At 42.6% G+C, this 14,299-nt stretch overlaps 4 protein-coding genes across 4 annotated transcripts; 1 reads left to right on the top strand and 3 right to left on the bottom strand.

Moving 5' to 3' along the window:
* Positions 1-223: 223 nt before the first annotated feature.
* SARC_02505 (hypothetical protein) lies at positions 224-547 on the bottom strand (the record flags this gene model as incomplete). The annotated part of the gene is made up of 1 exon (XM_014303750.1): positions 224-547. One exon carries the CDS (start codon positions 545-547, stop codon positions 224-226), a length of 324 nt encoding a protein of 107 aa, XP_014159225.1.
* A 231-nt stretch (positions 548-778) lies between these two features.
* Positions 779-1,438, bottom strand: SARC_02504 (hypothetical protein; the record flags this gene model as incomplete). The annotated part of the gene is made up of 2 exons (XM_014303749.1): positions 779-1,117; positions 1,337-1,438. The coding sequence occupies 2 exons, from the start codon at positions 1,436-1,438 to the stop codon at positions 779-781; spliced, it is 441 nt and encodes a 146-aa protein (XP_014159224.1).
* Positions 1,439-5,588: 4,150 nt separating this feature from the next.
* On the bottom strand, positions 5,589-6,754 carry SARC_02503 (hypothetical protein; the record flags this gene model as incomplete). The annotated part of the gene is made up of 2 exons (XM_014303748.1): positions 5,589-5,830; positions 6,616-6,754. The coding sequence occupies 2 exons, from the start codon at positions 6,752-6,754 to the stop codon at positions 5,589-5,591; spliced, it is 381 nt and encodes a 126-aa protein (XP_014159223.1).
* A 6,177-nt stretch (positions 6,755-12,931) lies between these two features.
* Positions 12,932-14,087, top strand: SARC_02502 (hypothetical protein). The gene is made up of 3 exons (XM_014303747.1): positions 12,932-12,979; positions 13,364-13,573; positions 13,845-14,087. Exons 2-3 carry the CDS (start codon positions 13,370-13,372, stop codon positions 14,013-14,015), a joined length of 375 nt encoding a protein of 124 aa, XP_014159222.1. The 5' UTR covers positions 12,932-12,979; positions 13,364-13,369; the 3' UTR covers positions 14,016-14,087.
* Positions 14,088-14,299: the final 212 nt, after the last annotated feature.

Genomic DNA, 14,299 nt, shown 5'->3' with positions numbered 1-14,299 from the left:
TTCATGACCAGATCGATAATGACTCCCAAGTGTTGTAGACGAGTGACTGGATGATCCCAGTACCCTTTCCCGGGCGCCAACTCCAATCCCAGTTCGGCTAAAAGCTGGTCGATGAGTCACTTGTGCTTCATGATCCATTTCGGGGGTCCTCGAAGCAAGAAGTCGTCTACATACAGGATGATCCGAATGCCCTTGCTTCTGGTAATTCTCCTGAAGACATCCATCAGTAGATGAAACCACGCCGGTGAGAAGGTTGCCCCATGGGAAGGGCCATGAAACACCACAGGCGTCCCAGGTGGTCTCTGAATTGCCAAAGCTTGGGATCGGCTACAGCTATTGAATAGAAGCCGTCCTTTATGTCGGCGGACATAGCTGCATCGCCCGGACGAGCAGTCTGCGCTAGCTTCTCCAATCCTTCCGCTCTGAAAGTCATCTCTTGGCGCGGTTGTTTATCTCGGTCGGGCTTAGGATCAACATCGCTCGTAAACCGTCCGCCTTGAGTATAATGAAGGCCGTATAAACAAGGTATTCCTCCGAGTCCAGGCATGGTCGGATAACCCCTGCCTTGTGAAGTCTGTCAAGCTCCACTTGACTCATCACCTCTGTCACGTCGGAATTGTTGATCCATCGTCCCTTCTTCGATGGTGGCGGAGGCCCTTGTGGCCCCCAGATTGGTCGCACGCCGTACTTTATTGCTTGCAGGATTTCCTTCGATGCCCCGTAAGCCATCCGTATCGGCAGCGCTTTACGAACCTTGAGATATAAAGCAGTGTTCGGACTAGTCATCTGCCTTGACATTGAATTTGCCTCGGGTAAGGGCTAACTCGTGCTGCTTCTTCTTGGTGGCCTTGACGTACTTAGTGATAGTCGATGTGTTATTGTATGTAGGACGAACTTGCTGTTCAACTAGTGCTGCAAAGGTAGATCCTCTCTTCACGCGTAACTGCTTGAGCTCAATTGTACGGCCGAGGTTTTCAATCAGTTCGAGTATCACTCCTCGGTAAGCTTGCTCCCGATGAGCGGGAGAAAGTCCACCAAGATCGATTTTCTTGAGAATGAAGGCCAGATAATTGGCCCAAGTTAAGATATCGAGTAGTTTCTTCTGAACCACTAGTTTCTGCGACTCGTACCACGAAAGTATTTGTACCGGAGAACTAGTGAGTCCTTTAGGAAATCTGACTTCTTGGATAAATAGAGAATAAGCCACTTCTCTTGCTACCCTTGTGCTTCACTCTGTGTTTGATGCAGCAACGCAATCTTGAACAGAGGCGAGATGGTGAGCGGTAGAGACTCCAGTGATTTGTGAGCGGAGTCCGTACAGAGGGTTGGGACCTACCCCAGGGACAACGTATCCTCTCTGCTCGAATTCACGGAGGATGGTCAATGAAGCTAAGCGGTTATCAATCTTTGGAATAGGCTGAGGGCCGTCAACGTCCATAACGAGGTTTTGGTGTTGGTATTAAGTTTGGAGAGCCTACGCTTCAGCAATTGCTTAGCAATTGTTGAAGGAAGTATTTCACTAGTGTAGCGAAATACAGGATGATATATTTCATTATTTGTCGTAGATCTGGAATCCTTTATTATGATAGCCAACTTTACTCGTACCTTGATTGCACACGATGCCATTCTCGTCAGCACTGTCCAATTGACTAAAATGCGGCTTATCTTACTTGTACGAAGGAATGGCAAGTAAAATAGGTTTATTTATGCAATATGGTATACTACTTTATCGGCTACCAATATGTGCTTATGCACTCTTCAAAAAGTCGCAGCATATTGACCTACTAAAGTGCGATTTGAATACTTAGAAATCAGATAATTCCAGCTAATACCAGTTAACTGATTTACAAATCTGAAATGTGCGATGTGACAGTATCACATGTCGCGGTATCCTTGACATGCAACCACAAGACAATCAAAATTGCTAGTGTAAAAATAGAAAATTAACGGAAAACTCATCCTCAGAAATACTTGTTTTTGGAAGCATTACCTTCAGCACGCCCTGGAGTGAGTAATAAGTTCGGCGATTTTTAATAGGGAAAATATTATTTATTTCAATTTGGATAAATTTTAATATGTATACCTACACATCAGGCTTCATATTCGTTAGAGATTTTCTGGGGAAATTGAAGGGAAGTTAAGATTGTCGAACTGCCACGAGAAGCTCGGGGCGAGTGATACAACGATGGAAGACATACGGTGCGTTAGTTCACGACGATGGATACAGAATACCTCAGCCATTGGGTGAGAACTAAAACCTATGTGCCATTGCGTGGAATGAAGCTGGCTCACACTCGTAGTGATAGTATGGGCTGAGTCAGTCTGAGATATTTTGAACGATATTTATTATTGTGTCTATATACGCATCGAAAAAATTAAATAGCGATAGCATTAGAATCGATTAGTTCGTAGACCGCAGGAATTGCAGACATGGGCAGTACCTTGTGAACATAAGTTTGGGCCAAGCAAACGAATCTGCTTTCAAATTCTGAAACTTTGACTATGAAAAATGGCTGGCCTCATGTCAAATATAACAGGGACGATGACTATTGGCGACGAGAAACTGTTATCTGCTATGACAACGCCACATTCGATATAGGGGTATGGTGGGTAAAACTGGTAACATAGCGTCATCAATGTTGGGGCGGATGGAGGGCTGACTATTAAAGGGACGATGACTATTGGCGACGAAAAACTGTTATCTGCTATGACAACGCCACATTTGATACAGGGGTATGGTAGGTAAAACTGGTAACATGGAGTCATCAATGTTGGGGCGGATGGAGGGCTATCTATCAATATTTATACAGGCACGCAACCCGGAATAGAATATGTGACGTTAGTATACTAATTATGAATGTAATAATGACAAGTGGTGTGGGTAGCGCTAAGACTGGGCTATAGATGGGTTTAGTGTCATGGTATGCGCGATATCAATCCTACATGGATAGATATAAGTTATAACAATTTTACTACTGTCGGAGAAATAGAAAGGGAAAATTAGAGAACACATTTTACCTGCAACGATCTTAATTGTGCCCGATCCGCGATCACACCATCATGTTGTTGTGTTGTACTAACCAAAAATCTTCTTATACTTATAAGATATGAGAGGTGAAGCAGCTTCATACAGGGATAATATTATTTATTTCAAAAAAAAAAGAGGATAAGTTACAATGTATGTATGTCACAATGTATGAAAATATGGTATGGCTCTCATAACCGTTGTAGTGGTTCGAGAAAGATCGATGGGAAGATGTGGGCGACGAAGTATGATCTCTACCATAGGAATACGATGTAATCCGATATTCCAGGCACTTGAGCCATCTACGTTATTAGCATCTTATTCACGTCCCGATATTTTCTGTATATCGACCAAACAAATCATAAAAGGTTCAATATAAAACCTTAGGCACAGTCGTATTGGAATCATGTTGATTATGTTCCCAATCTCAAACTCGACTATTTTCTTGGTATTATTCCATCGCTTACGTCTCTCTGTTAGAGCGATATTCTTCCTCTCATAAACAAGAAAAGACAACTACGTCTCTGGCACTACACATTTTCTCTAACTATGGAAAGTTATAGGCATCTTTGTGAAATTCCTGCCCTATTCTACCATAACGATCCTTAGAACAGTAAGCAGATGTCGTACCGCGTATTGTACACTTATGTCTGTACCCAATTATTGGAGGACAGCAACATGAAGTGTAGCTCATATAACAAACCTACATATCTTTATACGCATAATCTCGGTATCACCATGGATATGTTTGAGGCCTATTTAATATATTCAATTTGCAACATGTATGAGAAGCAAGTATTAATTGTGTCGTCACCGCATTTCTTGTAAACTCGCTCTCAGAACACGCAATAGCTGGCCAGTCGATATATGCGAATATATATTATATGCACTCAGCCACTGTTTGTACGAAACCAACTCAGTCTGTCTGTCAGAGGATATTACACATCTTGATGCAACATTTGAACCACTGTCTTGTATATATGTATTAAATTGACAGAAATCTAGTTTACCAAGGTCTACCATATAGTCGTCCTACTCTATGATAAAATAAACTGTTATCTTATAGATTTCTACTATATCAGGAATCCGTTATCGTTATTTCCTATCATCTCTATATGAATATATCCTAACGTATCGGTTAGAGTTAATCCAATCTATAAAGATCTTGGTGCGAGAGGTAATGTACATTGCAATTCAACTTAGCCAAATATTAATTATATCATTCACGTGAAAACTCGGTAGGCCTGCATGTTGTAAATAGTAGATCAGACGAATATTTTTGAGGTCAATTGTAACCTTGAATTCAACTGCGTCTGGGTATATAATATTTGCATGCGCAACAATATACAGCCAGATCACAGTTTGCTGCCTATATTTATGTATACATATCCCACACATAATTTTTTGTTGATTTATTGTTCTGGTGATTAAGTGACTTATTAAAAACCGCAGAGTTATCACAACTACGAGCAAACATCTGAAACGACTTATGGTTGAGAGTTATCAGTGTATGCTTTCTGAGGGCAGTGTGTGTGTGTGTATGTGTGTGGGTGGGGGGGGGGGGTGGCGACTAACTCAGGAAATTTAGAATTAATATTGGGAGTAGATGGTATTTCAATATTCAGGTGGAGGGCGCCCCCCTACCACTCGAGGGCTCCCCTCTGAGTCCTCCACCTGAGTGTCTATGGCCCCTATCAGAGATCCCGAGGGATCGTCCATACCGAGGATATTCCGAAGGAGTGCAGGAGGGTGTCCCCCCTTCCACCATGGTAGGTGTAGGTGGTAGGTCCCGGGGGACCGTAGCCTACATCCTCCCTACGGCTATAAACTTATGTGCCTGATCGTCTACAGGTGTATCGTAGCTAGACTAACCATTCCCCACAGATAATCTAAGAAGACGTTATTACCCAACCCTCATAAGGGCCAAATTTTAACTCACTCTAAGCTAGACATTTCTTGCTTCCACGAAATTGATATCTCCAGATTTAGAATCCGAATCTCAAATTGCAGGAAATTGTCCATATATTTTTGTTGTTCATATATTTTGTTGTTCATCTATTTTTCTTTGTTCATATATTTTGTTCATATATTTTTGATGTTCATGAAATTCACATCGATTACTTACAAGTTTTATTCTAATAACTAGTTTGTTCTCAATAATCATGATCCCAACCCCTGGCCCCGAGCCCGATCCCAATCCACCAAACACAATTACATCCATGCCCGAACTCCTCTCATGTCTAACAAAGTTTCCCTCTGAAGTGACAAAAATACCAGAAATAGTAAAAAATCTTCAACGACCTCAAGCAATTTTTAACAAACTATGCATCGTCACCCGCCGCTCCCCAACCACCTCCACCAATGTCTCGACTCATCTCGTTTCGAAACATAGTTCGATCTCAAGAAACTCACCCCGGACACAAACAACGGTCTCTTCAACTCTACGCCTCCTTCCCCACACAAATCCTGTCTCCAACGTATAAATGGCTCTAATACCGCCACAGTAGCACCCTATTTCAAGTCATCACCAATTGCCAAGCCCATTTCTACAATAAACCGTAGCCTACAGAACATCTCCGAACTCCACAATGTACCGATCATCAACATCCACCTCCTCGGTGCCGGCAACCCAACCATTGAAGTATTCGTTCGTGAATCCGATGCTTGGCTGGTATCTCAAGTGGCCGTCCAAACCCTCCGACAATAACGCTAACCCTAAACGTCTCACACTGATGCGTAGCAGACAACTAGCCTTCGATAGACTTCTCCGAATGATGACTACAGCGGCCGACCGTGGGGATCCCCCTATAGTTCTCAATAGTATATACTTTGCAAGGAACCATTGATAAGAACAACCTCAATAAATGCTTCATTCGGCGACTCGTAACAGCCGACCCCAGAAAATCGACGCCAACTCAGTACTCCAACTCCTTCGACTCCAGCGCAGTGCCTCGTCCCTCCCCCTACGGAGCAACAAATCCCTACTCTCTAAAATGAGGTTTCAGCTCTTAACCAACAGAAAAATGGGATAACATCTCGCCCCCACACCAGGAGTCGACCCAACTAACCCATACTCCCCTCAACAACCCTTTCCAATATCGAGAACGTTTATATAACAACCCCCTCCAATGAGATTAATTCTGGCCCACAAGAATCCTCCGACGTAGAAATGGCGACAGAGCCAACCACTCCAAGCCCCACAGAGTCAACCCTGAGCAGTACAACCATTACTCCCAAATCTCCAACGGCCGAAAGCATTGCGCAAGCACTATAAAGCAATTCTTCTCGCTCTATAACAGACAGAAAACATGTCTTACAACTGGTCCGCCAACAAGCTAAGGTTTGGCCCTCCCTGCTCTCTACCAATAAGCCATCCGTAAACTTCCACAAAATAGTAGACAGACAGACTGTAGAGCTCACAAGTAGAGATTCTACATTCCTATACCCCAACAGCCTCACCTGTCTCAACACACTGCCATCCATATCCTCTCACCGTGCCACAGCAGGGATAATCCTATCCATCTAAAGCCGTTTTAAGAAGACCTCTTCCCAAGCTAATATTCTAACTCAGGGCCAAGCTGGGGATGTACGTCCAGACTTAGATACGCCGCTCTCAACCTCCAACCATCTCCGTAACTTGTTTGCTCCCTCGAAATCTACCGCAGACGGCAACCCTCCACCACCCCCTACGGTTGACTCCTCCATCACACTAGACATCCTCCGACACATAAATCCGGAATGTTTGGTACACGTCATTACCAATTATTTAGCTCGCAAAGGAGCAGAGGCCCCGACGGTATCCATATTAACTTCCTTGAAGTATGCCTAGAGACCCACCCCGTATACCACAAAGATCATAGCCTTCGCGGAAAACCGAACCCCGACTCGCCATTTGTCCAACAGCACTGTACCTTGTTCAAACAAATAGTACACACTGAAGAATATCCCAACACGTAAAAATATATCCTAGTAGCCCCTATTCCAAAAAATTAGTAGCCAAAGTCAGTGAAATTTCGTCCCATCTCGCTACGACAGATTTTCCGCCAAGTTTTTGCACTCTGTATCCTCCCCACCTTCCATAGCCACCGTTGCTTTTGCTTTAATCGATCCCAGACAGGCTACAAACATAAATACTCAGCAGTTGGACACACTCTCACCCTTCATGAGCGTATAGCCCGCCGCATTCGGAATCAAGGCACTCAACGTCGTAACCAGCTTACTTTTCTAGATCTTAAGCAACTTACGACCGTGTTAATTACGTTAAGCTTACGCGACTTCTACAAGCCAGAAGCCTGCCCCCGCCAGTCATTACAATATGCAGATCCCTATATGAAAATCATAGTGCAAAAGTACTCTACCAAAACACCCTATGCACGGCATTTATCCGCCACAGGGACTGCCCCAGGGCTCCATCCTGATGCACCTCCTTTTCAATGTGTACGTTGACACCCTAGCCCGGGATCTAGAATCCATCTGCAGAAATGCATCACTCTTTTTAGCCAACGACACATGTCCACCTCAGGGACTGCCCCAGGGCTCTATCCTGACGCCCCTCCTTTTCAATGTGTACATTGACACCCTCGCCCGGGATCTAGAATCCATCTGCAGAAATGCATCACTCCTTCTAGCCGACGACATATGTCTATACCATGTAGACTCTTCGATTCTCCATCTAATACTGAATGCTTGCTATAGGTGGGCGTATACATTTAACATGAAGTTAAATCGAAGCAAGTGTGGATACATCCCTGGATGCTACACCGACCGTCCCCCGGACTCCGACCTTGGACCTATACCTATTGTTTCAACAGATAAATATCTCGGACTTCCAATGCACTAAGGTGTAATCACCTTTGGCCCGCTTCTAGAATCGCTGATCCAGAAGATAAAATCGGACATGCACACTGCGTCGCCTTTCGGCTTTAATGCTGGTATATTGCTCCACCCTTACACCAAACCAATTATTTATAACACATATACCAGCCCACAATCGTGTCCAGAAGAAGCTCTCATCGGCCTCCTTTGCCCCATGCACCCACACACAAACAATTTTCCTTTCTCACTCACCATGCATTCACCCTACCCTCCTCCGCTTCACCAGTCCTATTGACCCCTCCAACAACATACTTTTAATCTAATAATAGATAATTGCTGGTCGTCTCTGGCGCTCATACTTTCCCATCTACAATACTATATACCAATTATATCTCATAATACTATATACTAATTGTATCTCATCCTCTTCCGTTCACCTCTACTCTAAAGCTATAGGTGGGCGTATATACTTGACATAAAGTTAAATCGAAGCAAGTGTGGATACATCCCTGGATACTACACCGACCGTCCCCCGGACTCCGACCTTGGACCTATACCTATTGTTTCAACAGATAAATATCTCGGACTTCCAATGCTTTAAGGTGTAATCGCCTTAGACATATATCATCCCAAAGAGTATAGGAGTAACATACTTTGATTCCAAGGACGTCTGATAGATGTGAACGGACCTATATAGTGCTCATGTTTGGCAAGTTTGACCCAACTCTAAAATCTCTGTAACTTTTGAACCAATAGTCCGATTGAGATGAGATTAAGTATGTGTTTATTACTCGTCAATACGAACAATTTGATTTATTTAATGATTAATGGTATGCATTTTTTAAATATACATCTGGGTTAACCTCCATAGTGAAATCCCTGCCGGTCTTGAGGTTTATATGTGAACTGATTCTCTCCATGTTCTTGAACAGATTGTTCTTTTCTTAGGCGGCTATATATGAGATTTCATTATTTAAAAAACAAAAAACAAATAACAAAACAAAACAAAAACAAAATAACTTTGATACTGGGCCCTGGTGTCTATCCTACCCACACGCCCAATCGGGCGAACTTCGCCCGAACGGGCGTGTAACGGCAACTCAGATGGGCCGTATTTCGTTCTACGTACACGGTCATTTGAATAGCCAATCAATTTAAAGAAACAGTTTATTAGCGCGCCAAACTCACCCACCACTTGTCAATACCTCTAATATATCAAGAGATATACATAGGTATTCGTAGATGCATATTTGAGCACTGTATAGTAGGTTAGCGAGCCTTTGTTCTTGGTCTAAACATGCATAAAGTACCTAAAAACGATTCTGCAGCCGCCAAGCGAGTGGTGGGATCCACCGTGTATATATGGTGGCACCATATGGATAGCAGATATGCTATGAATTGATTTGGATCGCGATGGAAGGACATCTGGAGCGAAGCATCTGTTGTGAGTGCAAAGAGCTCTGCGTCGGCAAGAGGCAGGGTGAAGGTGCGGAAGACCACGTTGAGTGGTTATGGGTTCACAGATAGTGATGGATATGTATATAGTAAAGAGAAAGAACAGTCACCACAGCTCATAGCGTTGGCTCCTCCTCCTGAATTAGATGGTGATGATGCACCTATAGGAGCACTAATGCTGGTTTGCGGTCCTACTCGTGCAGCTTTAGCTAGACACCAAATTTAGTACAAAACAATGGACCACGCACACGATATAGCTCAGACCAAGTACGTGCGGGTGCATCTGACTAATACGGCGATGCTGTACCACAAGCTGTTGTACAGCATGTAAGTCCCCTATAATTGGGGACTCCCTTATAATTGGGAACTTTTCTTTCTGAGTTTCGTCAGAAGAATTGGTTGGGTCGTCTTGAGACGTGTCCCTTGTTTCACTTCTTGGCTTCGTAAATGCAAGCTTGAAGTTGAGGCAATAGTTGGCCTTCAGGCTCTGTCAGTGGGAGTAGTCTCTTTAATCGGAGTGGCTAGATCCTTATCTGAAGCATTGTCCTGTTGACTATTTTTGTCGGAGGCAAGCGCTTCGACTACAGTGCGGTTAAACGCATCGGCAGCGGCGGCGGTTGCTTCTGCGGCAGCGCTAGCGGCTTCTCTCTCCATCTTCTTTTCAGCTCTACGCTTCTTAGAACGAGTATTGTCTTTCTTGGTCATAATATTAACTTATGACTACTAGCTTGTTTCTTAAGGACTAGCTTAGACAAGAAAAAAATTGTGGTAGTTAATCTACCTTTACGCTTAAGTAGTCTAAGTAATTAATACCTTTGCTAACTTTAAAATGTGTAAGATTCGGTCTAATAAGGCGATATTAACGCCTTAGAGTAAATAAACGCGTAGGTAAATTCTAAGTATCGTGAAAATATCAAAGTAAATAAACGAAATGAGACTTTTAGTAAAGTTAGGTATGCCTCGTGAAAACAGCAATACTCTGAGGGATTGTGAGCCTGAGACATTGCCTATATATAATCCTCTCAGTACTGTTTCCGCCGAAGGGATTTTATTTAGTGTTTCGTTGTCGCTCTATTAAAAACTATGGTATGTTTCATTGGGGTGAATCTAAGAGACTCATAAAATCCTATCTGTAGAAGAATTTTTTTTTATCTTGATGTCCTTAGTTATTGTCCTAACCAATAACTTGCCACTTATCAAGAATTACCGACTTAGCCTTCATCAGACCGGCACATCTGGTTGGCTGATCGGAGGATCAACTAGGTAACATCAATAGTCCCTAGAAACCTATATTCGGTTGAGCCATCTCGCTACCGAAGTATTCAGATATAAATAAAGTTGGAAAGTAAATATAGTTCTATTAATAGAACTAGACCAACTCTTTTGTTTGTTATTTTACTGGGGCCTTTTAATGGTCTCGTTCAAATATCTGATATGTAAAATGAAAAAGGTATTAATTAATAAAACCATTAAAACCCATTTAGAAAACTTAAGTTTCTCGTACTATTAAGAGTACGTTTATAATTTACGTACTGCTTAAGAGTTAGTTTATAACATAGAGTCTAATGTGGAGGCCCGGCTTTACGAAACATACCATAGTTTCTAATAGAGCGACAACGAAACACTAAATAAAGCCCCTTCGGCGAAAACAGTACTGAGAGGATTTTATATAGGCAATGTCTCAGCCTCACAATCCCTCAGAGTATTGCTATTTTCACGAGGCAAACTAAACTTTACCAAAAGACTCATTTCGTTTATTTACTTCGAATTTCACAATATTTAGACTTAACCTACGCATTTAATTACTCTAAGGCGTTAATATCGCCTTGATAGACTGCATCTTGTACTGGCCTAGGGATGGAATAGCGCGTGATGCGCTCTCATACTTTTACGCCATGTTTCTTCCTGGTCATTTAGAGTAAATGTGCGCAATGACAAACGCAACAATCACCACGAGCAAAGACAGGCGGTACGCACATCTTTTAATACCAGGAGAGCTCCTCAAATGGTTCGGTGTGTGTGTACAGTTCTGTTTCATCGATTACGGCTCCCGGGCGGACTGTTGGCGGAAACAGTTTAATGCACGCGAGATACATTCCCCATATAATTTTGGCCGCTTCATGAAGCGTTGCCGATTCGATGCTATTTACCAACATCTCCAATTTGCGGAGACTACGACTGACACACTAAGACCAAACAATCAAGACCACCGCTGGTCTCCCGTGAAAGGGTTTGTAAACGCTATCAATGATCACAAGGATCACACAATAACCGCCAGAAAACCCATTTTGACCACAGATTCAATTAGTAACCTATATATTGCATTGGTTTTGTCTGATAGAAATATAAAGTATTTCATCAGCACTCACGGTACTACTAAGCCGGGTACTACCATCTCTCGTAAGTGAGTGAGAAATGACGGCAACACGGTTGCAGCTAAAGAAGTACGTTGCCAAACAGCCCCAGTTAGTAGAACAGTATTTTACATACAACGATATCGTCGATAGACATAATAGACACAGGCGAGATACACTCAATCTTGAGTTAGAACCTGGCACAAACGCGGTGGTACTTCTTTGCTGGCTATGTGTATTGTTGCCTGGCACAAACGCGTTGGTACTTCTTTGCTGGCTTTGTGCATTGCATTGTTGATGCTTTTCTTCTTGTCAAAGGGACTCGCACACCAACGGAGAAACAGGTGGATCAACGAAACTAGTATATGATGCTATCAAAAGAATTAACACGTTTAGTTACAGCCGCAATTTCAATCCGTCCAGAAGTAACTACTTATGGGGTAGGCGCACATGCAACTCCCATCAAAGAAATGAAACGAGAAAGGAGAAAGAATAAGTACGGCAAGCACAGGGGTTGTTTGACGAAGAAATGTTGTACTGGAGATGAATGTAGTACGTGTGATTTGGGTGTACACAAGGTCTGCTTCATGGCACACCTCCGGGAATCACATACCCGCGATGAGGATTGATCTACACTTACACATCATGCATAAATGTGTGCATGCATGCACAATTATAATAATAAAATAAGTTATTGTTTCAATAAATTCAAAAAAAACACAAATTTTAAAATTCTTGGTGATTGATTGGAGTTGACTAATTTACTTTGGTTTAATTGGCTTAAAATACGTCACGTTTTTTCCAAAACAAATTGTATGGATAAACATCAATATTCGATTTCGCCCAATAGCTAAATATAGCGCCCAATAGGGCGGGAGGGGCGGTAGGATAGACACTCGGGTCTACTAAAAATATTTAGAGGCCTACTGTGTAGCCAGATTAGCCTTGGTACATATTTATTTTAATTTTAGTCTACTCTCTCTCTCGCTCGCTCTCTCTCTCTCTCTCTACTACAACTACTAACTAAATACTATAATAGAGAGAGAGTTAGAGAGTAAAGTTGTAGGTCATTTGATCAGGGCATATTGTGGCCCTGTCCTAGATCATTTAAATTAGAACATAATATGGCCCTGTCCTGGATATTTTCTTTCAGGACACAATGTGGCCTTGGCCAAATACCTGGCCAAATGTAAAGTTTACGACTCGTTGGCCACCCCTCGCGTCTCGCGTCCAGACTAAAAAGTAAATATTATATGAATACCACGCGCATCTAATGCCATCCAAAGATATCATTCTACTGCCTTCACATACTCGTCAGATTTAACTATAGGTAAGAACAGTATATTCATAAGTTCATGTCCGGAATCTTCTATTATGTATGTACACTACATAATGACATATGTAATATATGACTTCTCATAGTCCGGAAGTGCCTGCGAATATGTGCACATTGACAGCAACCTTTTTATTCCATGGCAAGGCGCTATGCCACCTTTATTGTATACACAGTGCGTGTGTGCTGTTATGATAGAAGGTCAAAGATTTCGTAGGCTAGACCGACTCAATTTCTTGTTCACTACTGAACGGATCTGAAAGCAAACTCGAATAGCAGGATCGCTCACAGACCCTATGAAAAGTCATTAACTTGATGGTATATTCAAGATAGCTGGCCTTTCTTCTCATTTCGTGGTCTTCATATTTCTTTCGAATGCAGCTCATCATGTCTTTCATCGTAGCCGCTTTCCGTCCCGCCGCTCGCAGCATGGCTGCTGCGTACATGACCCGCACTGGGGCTGTGTTTGCTACTCAGAAGACTGGCCTAGTATCTACTCGAGGGTATGCTGCCGCCGGCTTAACTCGCGAGGACGCGGAAAAGAGGGTGTTCCATGTGCTGCAAAACTTCGACAAAGTAGACGCTTCCAAGGTATGATTACGATTACTGTATACTGATTGTTTCTGTTCGATGCCCCGTGGGCTCATACATGGGATGTGGTTGTTTACACCTCGTAGAACATTGAATGTATATGGCAGCATTTTGTTCTCAACGTTAGTCGAGGCTCTATTCTGTATGCATTCTGAGGGTGGCAGAAGCCTGTGGGAATCAATTTCATACGTATATCGATTGTGTACTTTTGAGCTCTCAGTATGTTTTTGTATGGACTAGGTACTGAACCGATATGCACCAATATCAACAGGTGTCTACTGGAGCGCACTTCATTAACGATCTTGGTCTAGATAGCCTCGACGTTGTGGAAGTTGTCATTGCTTTCGAGGAGGAGTTCGCGATGAAGATTCCCGATGCTGAGGCCGAGAAGATCTTTACAGCTGATGACGCTATCAACTATGTTTTGGCACACGAGTCATAAATTGTATTCCAATTCCAATAGTTGTTCTCAATAGTCGAGCCACTATATTTGTAAAATGAAAGATATATGGGCTTTCTGAATTCAATTTCTTGCGCTTATCCGTGCAAACGTACAACTTATTTGCCATACGTATCAGTGTCAAGTTTCTCTTAAACAACAGGTACTATTTTATTAATGAACAATTACACATCCATACGTAAACACACACACAACACACAATACACACACACACGCAACACACACATTCACACACACACAAACACAAACACACACTCACACACACA

This window comes from Sphaeroforma arctica (genome assembly GCF_001186125.1).
Source record: "Sphaeroforma arctica JP610 unplaced genomic scaffold supercont1.113, whole genome shotgun sequence".
NCBI lineage: Eukaryota > Ichthyosporea > Ichthyophonida > Sphaeroforma > Sphaeroforma arctica.
This window is presented reverse-complemented; position numbering and strand designations above follow the sequence as displayed.